Below are 12,726 nucleotides of genomic sequence, written 5' to 3'. Positions count from 1 at the left end.
GAGTTGTTCTAGTTAAAATCAAAAGGTAAATCTAATGTACATGCCACTGCATAGGCACATAAGGTGGAAGGAATATGAAGCTAAAAAGAAGTTCAATTCTCTCCTCCTCAAATTCCTTGAATTTGGGTTTACATCATTTAGCATGATCCCAACAAAAGAATGGATGTGTGGACTGATAATCTAATCTATTGCCTCATATCAAAATGCCCCAGATATTACCATCAAAACTGCCATCAAATTCCTAGACACAATCTGTATCTATTTATAAGGTTTCAAATAAGAGAAGGGACCCATGCAATGGCACAAGTATGATGGATCTCAAGTGCAAGGCCTTGCCTTCAACATCAACCTTGGGCCCACACTTTGCTAGATCTATGGGTTGTTCACATAGACCTTCAATTTTTGGAAGCATTCATAATGCGGGCCTTTGAGGAGATGTTCTCTTATGAGTTCATCCTCTCCGGCTATAATTTTTTGTTCACCCATAATAATGGGAAGACACTCCAATGTTTAAAGGTGGTGCAACACTTCCACATGATGAAATCATCTCGTGAAGATAAAGTGAAGATCCTCTCATCAATTTTAAAGGTGGTGCAAAAATTCCACATGATGAGGTCATCTCTTAAGGCTGTCTTAAGTGAAGATCCTCTCATTGACATGCTCATCGTTCATAGCTTCTACGAACAGAAGCACATCTAGGCAGGGGGTTTGTTAACTCTTTTCTGTACATCTTGATTCCCCGCCTCTAGCTTAGGATGCATTTAACTTGTGTATGGACATGGGCCAATGATGTATTAAAAGCCAGCCACACAACCACAAATCCTTGTATATATGGGTAGAGATAGGCATTGGGAACCCACTTAAGTTGGGTGACCATGTAAAGCCCATTTGTATATATATAACTTTTGATAATGTGGAAGAGGGAATATTTCTCAATTGCAAAGCTTTCTTCTTCTCTTGAGCTCTTACCTTCTTGCTTACTTGATTATAGGATGCATGCTTGTGTGTGGATGGAGTGTATTGAGTGTGCATGCTTGCTTTCTTGAGTGAGAGTGTGATTGACCCCATGATTGGAGAAGAAGGTGGTTCAAGCTTTCTCCTTCTCTTGATCTCTTACCTTCTTGTTTACTTGATTATAAGATGTATACTTGTGTGTGAATGGAGTGTGATAAGTGTGCCTGCTTGCTTACTTTCTTCTTCTCTTAAGCTCTTATCTTCTTCCTTACTTGATTATAGGATGCATGCTTATGTGTGGATGGAGTGTGTTGAGTGTGCATGCTTGCTTGCTTGAGTGAGAGTGTGATTGAGCATGATTAGAGAAGAAGGTGGTTCAAGCTTTCTAGCTAAACCATTACCTTTTGGAATGATTACGTAGATTAGAGAGTAGAGAAAGGGCTCAAACAAGAAGGATTGTGTTACAAAAATAGAAATTATTGAAATCGTATTTTTGTAATGTGTTTCATTTATCATGGATATTTATTTTTGATTATTTTTCGCATGGTTAGTGACTTATCGGCCGCAAGGCTAGTGCACCATGTTGTGTAGATAGTCACTGGGTCTAATATTTGGCATGTGTTTTTGATATATTAGTTACTACATGGTTAGTGACTTATTGCAAGGTATCGGTCGCACCATGTTGTGTAGACAAATCAGTGGGCAAGGCTAGTGCAGGCAACTCGATGAGGGTTTCACATGTGTGCATTTTTGGTGACATTATATTTTTGTAGGAGATTTATGGCCGTTATTATTTGGATTTATGGCTGTCATTATTTTGTAACTAAATGGTGGCCAAGCACATTTTTTCATATGGTTTATTTACCCCTAGTAAGTTCATGGACCAATTTATTTAAGGTTATAGTAGGGTTCATGCGTAAAGGCTTAGACTTTTCTATTTTGAAGAGAGCAAGGCCCAAAGCAGTGTAAAAACTATTGTTGGCCTACAAGTAATGCAAAAAGATATCTAAATAATCTTGCTTGAAAGTGTGAAATATAGGACATCGTGGCATACTCTCTACTTTGACTACTTGTAACAAAAACTTCTATTGGCCTAACATGAAAAAGGATAAATCAAATTTTGTTTCTACTTGCATTGTTTGTTAATGTATTAAGTGTCATCAAGAAAAACCATATGGTCTTTTAATGCCCCTGCCAATTCCAAATGTTCCATGGGAAGAAATTTTAATGGATTTCATTACAGGATTGCCAGTAGATAGATTTAGCAAACAAGAATATTTTGTTCCATGTAAGAAAACATTAACAGCTTCATTTGCTGCTAAGTTGTTTATTAAAACTATTTTCACTTCATCATGGTTTTCCTAGACTCATTATTTCTGACAAAGACTCCGGTTTTTGCAATAATTTTTGGATAGCTTTATTCTTTAATTTAGGTACTAAAATGGACTTTATTTCTTTAATTTAGGTACTAAAATGGACTTTAGTTCTACTTTCCATCCTAAGAGCAATGGCCAGACTGACGCTACCAATTGCACTATCATGGATCTTTTATGATCTTATATTGTTACTTCACCCTGTAATTGTAATTGGGATGAGAACTTACATATTTTGCAATTTGCTTATAACAATACCCCCCATTTTGCCACAAGTAAAGACCCCTTTGAAATCGTTTATGGTAAAAAGTAACCTATCCTAGCCTCTAGGATTGGAACACATGTTTAATCTTTCTCATCGTCGTGACCATACCTAGATCTTGGCTGAAGTCACTCAATCTTGTGTATGACCATACCCAGATCTTGGCTGAACCTACTCAATCTATTCGAGAAAGATATACCAAACAAGGTCAAGGGAAGTGAACACCTATGCAATTTTAAGAAAATGATAATGTCTCATTTATGAATTGAGAAACACAGACTCAAGAGTGTTGAAAAGCACCCCAAACTTAAACTCTCTCCATGATTTTAAGGGCCATTTAAGAGTCTTGAGAAAATTAATAACAATGCCTTTATTAGATATATATCAACAATAGTCCCTAGCCTTTATGTATCAATGGGCCTTAATGTCCAAGGTTATTTTGAAATGTAACAATCAGCTACTCTACTAAGGATATCAAAGTGAATTGGTAGAGGAATCAGCCCACCACTTCTTAAGGGATGCTTAGAATCTAGGAGAGAATAGGGGAAAAGGTGAGAAATCTTAGGGATTTTGGTGGAATCCTTTTTTGGCTCTCAATGTAATCAAACCACCACTTCTCAAGGGTTGCTCTAGAATCTAGGAGAGAATAGGGAAAATGTGAGCAATTATAGGGATTTTGGTGGAATCCTTTTTTGGCTCTTAATGTGATGGATCTAGCCTGTATAAGAGGCTCTATTTCATGTGAATAAATATATCAATTCATTCATCGAAAAAATGCATGTATTTATGATTAGCATTGAATCTATCATGTGATTAGCCTTAATCCTTCTTGCTTAGTACTTTTCTTAGTAATGATGTGTAGTCCAAGCTTTGATACTCCATAGTATTAAACTAATGTAGCAACACCATCAAATCCACCATTTTAACATGGTATCAGAGCTAGGCTAGGTGTAATTCTTAGCTACATTACCACTAATCACTCAGTCTATTTTTTCCCTCTTTACCACCTTCCACAAATCAGAGCTAGGTTAGGTGTAATTCTTAGCTACATTACCACTAATCACTTTATTTTTCTCTCTTTACCACCTTCCACAAATCAACTCAAATCCAGAGCTTTGAGATCTTCTATTGCATAATGAGACCATAACCCTTTAGCAAACTCCATTGTTATACCTCATACCAAAGGGCTCCAGCCAAAGGCACCACATTTATCCCTAATTTTTGCCTACAAACAACACTAGAGTCAGAGAGAGAAATGTGGATTTACAACCATCTGATGGATTGAAGCAAATTGGTTTGGGGGATTTTCAATTCAACTTACAATATTAGTGATGAATGGTTGGTGAGATTAAAGTGTTCCTTGAGTTCTCCGCATATTATGTTTACGCAGTTATTAACAATAATTACCTCACTAATTTCTAAACTGTTAAGCTTCACAACATTCATCGATGAGCTACTTCAAACATATTAGTGATGAATGGTTGGTGAGATTAAAGTGTTCCTTGAGTTCTCCGCATATTATGTTTAAGCAATTATTAATAATAATTACCTCACTAATTTCTAAACTGTTAAGCTTCACAACATTCATCGATGAGCTACTTCAAACATATTTGTCATCATTTATTAAAACCAACATCATTTGGTGCCTTATTTTTATCCACCAAGTAACTCTATTTTCTACACATCAAAGAGGAGTTGATTTCGTCATTCAAGATGCCTTCCTCTTCTGAATCCTCTAATGCCATGTATGTCAAGTATGTGAAAGCCAAGAAACAAATCCAAAAGGTCAACTCCACTAGAAAATCAAAACCAGATTACTATCTATTATAATGCTAGGGAAACGGATCTTAACGATTGTCTTAGTACCAATACGTATTTGTTTGGTAAAGGCTATTTTAGAATAGATGGCTGATCTTATGTGTTGATTTCATCAAGCTTTTGTAAAGCAATAGACACTGTCCTTGAGCTATAAGCCAAGTAGTAAGACTTTGCTCAATGGATCCTAAAGGTCACACTAATAAGTTTGACACGAAAGGCTTCACACTTGGCAACCCAAGGTGAAGTTTATACTAATGAAGAAGGGGCTTTTGGATTATAGCCAATGGGAAAGATAGGAAGCCAACAAACAAGGGGGATAATGAAACGATATGGCTCATAAAAAATGAAAAATAATTTGCAAGTATAGCCCTAGATTTGAGTTACACATACATCGTATCACTGAGGCTAAGAGTGATGTGATATATGGCTCACAAAGAATGAAAAAGCATTTACAATTATAGCCCACATCACATCACTGAAGCATCATGGGACACCCTTGAGAGGATTTTTGGGGCAAAAGCCAAAGATAGGATTTAAAATCCAATTTTGTGAGCTTAAATTAACAGCCTCCCAAAGCACATTAATTACGTGAGTCTTATTGGCTGAACTTGTAGCTATAGGTGCGCACCAGTAGATGAAGAAGATACCATAGCAGTACTTCTTAAAAGTATGCCCAGTGAGGATTTTACACATCTAGTTTTGCCAGAAGCAAATCTAGATAGTGTGGAGACAACACTACTTAAAGAGAGTAAAAAAGGCTGCAAGAGACACTTTGCTTATAGTACTAATGATGTGTAGTCTAAGCTTTGATCCTCCATAGCATTAAACTACACCATCAAATCCACTATTTTAACATTCTGATTAGAAATTCCCTCACATTGTTGTGGCATATACACAACTCTTTTTATATTAGTTTACTATGCCCATTTAAGGAAACTCTTCTAGTTTACCATGTTCTACATGATCCACCCTTTTACAAGAAGACTCCGAAATCTTAGTCCCTGAATAAGTCACATTGACCATGACTAGATCATAACCCATACTGGAACCATACTATTTATCATCATTACTTGATTAAGTACAAAAATCACTCTATCAAAGGAAGCACAGTGGTTCCCAAAATAATCATTGTTTGCCTACCATGCCCTAATTACTTATCATTCACAGTTTCCTTGATTCTAGTTTCAAGTGTAGAGACTCGACCGATTGTGGTAGTATATGATATACAAAAAGAACTCATCGATTGAGGTAGTATACAAATATCCCACTCATGTGTATAGCACACTATCAAGTCCATTGTGTGTACAGACTTGCCGATTGAAGGAACACGTGTTGTGGGAAGAAGACTCATGGATTGAGGCATCTTCCTGAGTTCATGATCAACTGAGGACAATTGCATTTCAACCCCAAGGCATGTATAAAAATGGAAATTATTGAAATGGTATTTTGTGATGTGTTTCATTTATCATGGATATTTATTTTTTATTATTTGCGACATGATTAGTGACTTACTGTGCAAGGTATTGGCTAGGTAGATAGTCACTGGATCTGATATTTGGCATGTGTTTTTGATAGCATATCCGTGGTAGGGCTAGTGCGGGCAATTCGATAAGGGTTGCACATTTGTACACATTTTTTGTGACATTATATTTATGTGATATTTTATTTTTGTAGCAGATTTATGGCCATTATTATTTTAGATTTATGGCTATCATTATTTTGTAGCCAAATGATGGTTAAGCACATTTGTTAATATGGTTTATTTACCCTTAGTAGGTTCATGGACCAATTTATTCAAAGTTATAGCAAGGTTCATGGACCGATTTATTTAAAGTTATAGCAAGTTCATGCATAAAAGCTTAGAGTTTTCTATTTTTAAGAGCAAGGCCCAAAGTGGATTGTAAAAACTATTTTGGCTCACGAGAGTAATGAAAAATGATATCTAAATACACTTGCTTGAAAGCGTGAGCCATCAAGCAAGTGGGGGAAATTTAACCCATTTTGGTGCCATACATGTTCTTCTTCTCTGTGTATTCTAGTAAGTTGGATATATATATATTTTTTGCTATGGTTTTGAATAAGCAATTAGAGAGAGAGAGAGAGAGAGAGAGAGAGAGAGAGAGAGAGAGAGATGTGGATTATTTTAATTATTTTTGTGTAAGAGGACTATCACCCTCTTGTATTAGATTAACACACCTCTGAGCATCCTTAGCCTCTCTCATAGGGCCTTCTATGATCTAAGACAAGTGGTCTAATTGACTAGCACTATTGTGCGTAACTCCCACGACCATATGAGATTGTTTCGACCCTCAAACGTGCCCCACAACCCAAGAATAGTGTGTCCTCGCTAATGCAGTCACTTAGTGCGCAAGCATGCATCCTACTCAATCAGCAGAGTGCCAAGTCTACATAAGCCGTCTCCTAACCATCTGGCCACACTTGGCCACCATCCAATGTCTAAACTTGGAAGTGTCGGGTGTCCGAGTGCTCACCACACAACAACTACTCCTCATAAAGGGGGCCTTATAAAATAGACGACATCCATTACCCATAGAAACAACACGAGGGTGGAGCATTGAGCAAATGCTTTTCCAATACAAAGAGTGTAACTACTATCAAAGAACTTTCTGATGAGAATAAAGAGGTGGGTGCCAAAAGTATGGGTAGTGATGCTTGTATTATATGGATGCATTTGGAGAACCATAGCCTTCCATATATAGTGTTGAAAGAGAAGAGTTTGTTGACATTGTGCATTCTAAAGAGGAGGAAAGCGAGATTGACCGTGTGCCCAACACATCTTGCTAAATGAGGGTTTTCTAGTAGATCTTTGAGAAACGTTTGTTTATGTACTAAAAGCTATGGAAGTATAGGAGCATTTGGTATGGACCAAGGATTAAACATATGAACTCAACTTATGAAATTTTATTTTGTTGTTGGACATTGTATACTTTTTCTTTAAAAAAAATAAAAATTTGGCGACGACTACTAGAAGGGAGCAAAGTACTCCGTGAGGACCCCTCATATCCTCTACAAAGCAAGGGCAAGGTAAAAATCGGGTGTGATGTGGTTTATCTCAAGTGATTATGGTGAGTTTTAAACATCATTTATAATGCTATTCGTGGTTTATCTAAAGTAATGTTGAGTTTTAAACAATATTTTGTATGTGTTTTAGATTAAGCAAGAAATATCATCTTTTTATGTAACTTTAAATAATTGAGTTTTTATTATTATTCATATGATGTCATATTAAAGATGTTGAAGTATTATTTATCTTGTTGAGAAGGACACTCGTTGCTTAAGTTTGTAAATACTTGAAGTACCCAAAGATGTTGAAGTATTATTTATCTTGTTGAGAAGGACACTCGTTGCTTAAGTTTGTAAATACTTGAATACCCTACCTGAACAAAATGTAAATGGGAATATGAATTTATGTAAAATTGCGAAAGTGAAAAGGAACAAAACTCTTGATTACAGCTTATGCATCAGGAATTGCTTCAATTTTCAATAGATTTTTGAAAAAGACGATTGTTTGTCTTTTTTTGTGAGTCGTAGAGCGGATGGTTGGAAAATGGAAGTAATTAACACTAATCAAGAGGGAAGACTAGTAAAGCTAATGAGTTTAAAATAACACAAATATATTAAATCCCTTACAAATGTGAGCACACAATACATGTTTTATTAGCTCACAAGGAGCATATCTAGATCCTAAAATCTATTTCCTTGCTTCTCTCAATTAGATCAATGTGACCTAATTTGCTCCTTGACATTGTGGGTTAACATATTTTATGGGAGGAAGTATAGAGTCTTGAACCGTGGACATAGACTTTGGACAGTGGAAATAGTTCACTTGTGGAGATAGTGTGAAAATACTTTATGGGATAAAGGAAAGATTTTAGTAATCAAAACGTAGGTTTAGGCTTTAAATATAACTGAAGGGCCTTAACAATTAGGTAACAAGTCATCAACACAAAGGTAGTAACATAAGAATTTAGGAGTTCTCCATCATCCCTGGGGTCCAAAATTCAATCTTCCTTAAGAACAGATTCCTAGAGCAAGCTGATTCCCAAGCTCATCAAGCAATTCCAACTATTCTTTAAGCGACGTTGATGGTCAAAAATCATATTCTTATTTTTTTGTATTGTGAGGGATATTATTTTTATTTTTAGTGAGGAACAGACATACCACATGCCATTAAGGCATGCGAGAGGAGGCGAGTATTGAACCCAAGCCCTCGCGGTGTAGGGCAAGAGCCCTCGCGTTCCGCTATCCTCCCCACCTCTTAAAATCAGATTTTTTTAACAAAACATATGGAAATGAGCTGTTTTAGTGTATTTACTGACTTACACTCAATCCTGGAACATACCAAAATTTTGGAAAATTGAAAGTTTTCTCAAATCTGTTAATTTTGAAAATGCAAAAACTAATAAGTGGGTGAGAACGTTTTGCCCTTATCCACAGTCTCTCAGACACGGATGGGTCTCTCGGTAACCTCCACTCAAAGTCTTCAGCTCAGCACCACTACACTGTCCAAAATCAGGTGCTGGCGGGAGCATGAGGCGCAGGTGTGCACTCTCAACGGAAGAATTTCCGGCAAGCGCTCGTTCGGGAAGCTCTCCCACGGTGCGGGTTCTGGCAAAGCAGGTAGAATTTCTGGCAATCGTGGGTGCCGGGAACTCGTCATTGCGGCGACCCAGACAGGTTCAGATGCCTGTGTTAGTGCTACACTGCGCGATGACCGCGTAGACTCGGCCTTTGCGCGCCCTGATGATGTAGATCATGAGGATGAAGGGCATGATGTATGTACGACCAGGAACCCATCGAATGCTGCAAGAATGCCCCCTGATGATTCATATCATGACGGTGAAGAGCATGATGCATGTACGAGCAGGAACCCATCAAATTCTGTAAAACTGCTCCCTGATGATGTACATCATGAGGCTGAAGGGCATGATGGGTGCACGACCAGAAACCCACCAAATTCACTTACGATGCCTCCTCGTGATGTACATCATAAGGTTGAAGGGCATGATGCATATACGGACAGCAACCCACCAAAGGCAGGAGAATCAGGATCTAAGGGCAAAGTCAGAAGGTTTTCTCTGGACCAGCCTGGTTATCTCAAGACTGTGCAGGAAGCTCTCACTCCCCTTGAACAGGAGAGATTGAAGCTGCTCATGAAATTCAAGCTTACCCATGACAGCTTGAAAGGCCGCCTGGTAGTACGAGCTATGAGAACAGAGCAGCTCAAGGACTTGGAACACCTGCTGACTGACTCATATTCGGAGGTCATGTGGGGGCCCCTCACTTACCGCCCTGCGCTTGCATGGATTCTGGCAACGTATTTGAGAGACAGGCAAGCATGCCTCCCTCATGCTGTCACTTTGGTGGGTCTTTACCTCCCATCAGAAGACATAGATGTTGGTGATAGTGAGGTCCCATCCCACAAGTGGTTATTAGCTGGTGCTGTGGAGATTTCTTTCAATGCAAGTGGCAAACCTAAAGATCTGCTAACACCTGTGCCACCCGAAGACGCCCCTTTTCTCAGCAACATGGCTGTTCTGAAGAAATTTAGAAGGTTTGTCACGTTCTTAAACATCGTCTCTGTTGACTGGGATCTTGCCTCTCTGGTTCAAACCTTGTTTACATCTTGTAGATATTGTCTAACTCTCAGAGAGTGGGGCTGCCCCTTCCAGCATTGGTTTAAAAATTGCTGACTGTCATTTAGACAGTAGTTTGACCTACATTGCTGGCTGTTTGGTTATGCACATCAGGAGAGGCATTGGCCAGGAACTTCTGAAAGCAGCTGAACAGCTTGCAGCTCGCATGGGATGCAGAGAGATGTATCTGCATTGTCGCTTGATTGATGAAGCACCTCTGAACATGTATAAGAAGTCTGGGTATGTGGTCGTGGAGACAGACAGCATTCTCTCCCTCCTTACGCTCCAACGTCGTCGACACTTGATGTGCAAAACACTCCCAGCACCTTTGTGTGATGGGACTCTGGTACAGTCAGACTGACCCTTGTAACTTGTAAGCCTTTGGAGATCAAAACACATAGAAGTGTTTATTTCTTTATACATATTATATGCATTCTCTTCTGGGCACTGAGTCTACAGGGCCACCCAACCATTTGCATATATGAAACTCTTCATTCTTGGGACCTAATGATGGGCGTTTTGTAACCAATTCTGCAACAACTAATGTATTAAAGGCTTGCATATGGAATGAAAAGGGACATCCCTCACTTGCTCCCTCCCCGCCTTTATTTTGGTTTCTTGAAACTTGAGTCTCTACTGTTCAATCTTGGTGATCCTGATGCAAACGGCTTGTGTTCCCATCATTCCCTCTCCCCCGGCTGCAAACAGGTTAAGTTTCCATCACTCCCTTCCCCAGTTCCCTAATCCTTCTCCTTGTTTCCATCGGGGTTTCCGTCATTGTTTTGTGGCAACCACAAGTTCTTCCTCGTTTCAAACCCTAACCCTAGTCTAGCTCCTAAAAAAAAAAAAACTCATCAAGGTCTCAGGTTGACTTCCTTCTCAGCATGATTGGTGCCATCCTCCATGGAAATAATCTCACTTAAATGCATATTACAAAGAAGTGCAAGCATTCAAAGCTTCAACAAAGACTCGATTATGTTAATGGGAGTGTGTTTTTTCTCAATACTCAAAATGTTTTATATTCATAGTTTCATTTAGCTACCTACAGAATGTCTAGGCATCTTATTACAAGACTATTTCTCCATATAGGCCATGTACATACAAAACATGATTGCTAGCTTACTCTTTAAACTTTCTAATCTTTGCAAATTATGTGGTTAGTAGCACATTTGATCTTATCCTTTTTTGAGAAACTTTCATCCAAAAAATATTCATCAAACTAGCTCAACCTATAGTGGCCATCCTTTTTACCATCAAACTTTGCAAAAGTAAAAGAGTGACGACTTATCCTAGATTTCTTGTGTGCGTGTGTTGAACATCAAAAGTTGGTTTGAGAATTTTGGCGATGCGGTCATTCTCTTGAGAATCCTTTGCTTGATCTCATGCTCAAATAAGGATTTTGTATATATGTAATGTTGTTGCTCTTCTTTCAATTGAGCTTGGATTAAAGAAAGCTTTTGATCGAGCATCGGCCCAAGAAATGGAGAGTTGGTGAAGCCATGAGTGTTGTCGATATGTAAAGCATCATTACTTAAAGAAGGATTTATTGTGAATTTTGTTGATGAAATTGGAGATTTGTTACCTCGTTTGCACAATGCAAATCATGATTAGGTTGATGAAAATGACGTCATGTGTGTCGAATGTAGGCAGAGGTTCACCTTGTTTTATTTAAGCAAAGAAGTACCACGACCAAGTTGCTTTGGTGTGTTATTTGACCACCACAAAATAAAATTTTGTAGACATTGTAGAGGATACACAAGGATTCACTAGATGTTGAAATTGATAATGGAAAGATCAGCACTAGGAACACTGATTATGAGCCTTGCAAACAACTTTGTCCATGAAATGAGCTCAAATTTGATAGATAAGTTGAGAAAAAAATGGGATTTTATGGGAATTTTTGGATTTTGTAAGGATTTTTAGGGATTTTTTACATTTTTAGGTTAAAATGATTAATAAGGTTGAAAAACTTCCTAAAAATATGGATAAAATTTTGAAACTCTCAAGGAAGCTATAGAAGTTTTCAACTTGCAACTTGGAAAAAACAACTAATACTAATAATTTTCATGGACTTTTAAAAGCTTAAAAGCTTGTAAGCATGTATTTTGCAAGCTTCAAAATCATGTTTTTTCACAAAAGCGAATTTGTGGAGGAAAAGAGAGTCTATTTAGAGTCACCTACAACTACTGATTGTTAGAGAAGGTGAAATTGAAGCTTTTGATCATGTTTGAGCAGATTTGAAGCCTCCTATGCTTGTAAAACACATATATGGTGCACGATTAAGAAGAGGATTAGTGTAGAGGAAGATGGTTTTGGATTTTTTAGTGGATTAGCGTAGAGAAAGATGGTTTTGGATTGTTCAGTGGATTTGTGAAACCATCAATGGTTTTCCACCTCCTATGGACTTTGAATAATAATCAATGTATAAAATTACCTCTAGCTTTCAAGGCTTGATTAAGACCTTTGATTTGGTCTTTCTCCCTTCAATTTCTTCACCTCCTTGTCCACTAGTCCTTCATCCTTGAAGATTTGGATTTGTCCTTAGCTCTGATACCAATGTATAAAATTACCTCTAGCTTTCAAGGCTTGATTAAGACCTTTGATTTGGTCTTTCTCCCTTCAATTTCTTCACCTCCTTGTCCACTAGTCCTTCATCCTTGAA

The 12,726-nt window shown here is 37.9% G+C and overlaps 1 protein-coding gene across 1 annotated transcript; it reads left to right on the top strand.

Annotated features, from left to right (window-relative positions):
• The first annotated feature begins 8,847 nt into the window (after positions 1-8,847).
• LOC147610706 (Acyl-CoA N-acyltransferases (NAT) superfamily protein) lies at positions 8,848-10,668 on the top strand. The gene is made up of 2 exons (XM_086785168.1): positions 8,848-9,982; positions 10,179-10,668. The coding sequence occupies exons 1-2, from the start codon at positions 8,880-8,882 to the stop codon at positions 10,423-10,425; spliced, it is 1,350 nt and encodes a 449-aa protein (XP_086641294.1). The 5' UTR covers positions 8,848-8,879; the 3' UTR covers positions 10,426-10,668.
• Positions 10,669-12,726: the final 2,058 nt, after the last annotated feature.

Source organism: Cibotium barometz, chromosome 48 (assembly GCF_041138505.1).
Source record: "Cibotium barometz isolate CiBa-2024 chromosome 48, ASM4113850v1, whole genome shotgun sequence".
NCBI classification, from domain to species: Eukaryota; Viridiplantae; Streptophyta; class Polypodiopsida; order Cyatheales; family Cibotiaceae; genus Cibotium; species Cibotium barometz.
The sequence above is the reverse complement of the archived record's forward strand: the minus strand, read 5'-3'. Positions and strand labels throughout refer to the sequence as shown.

Coding starts and splice junctions, on each gene's coding strand:
- LOC147610706 (XM_086785168.1), top strand. CDS start 8,880: ATGGGTCTCTCGGTAACCTCCACTCAAAGTCTTCAGCTCAGCACCACT. Junction 9,983..10,178: donor GTTCTGAAGAAATTTAGAAG/GTTTGTCACGTT, acceptor TATGCACATCAG/GAGAGGCATTGGCCAGGAAC.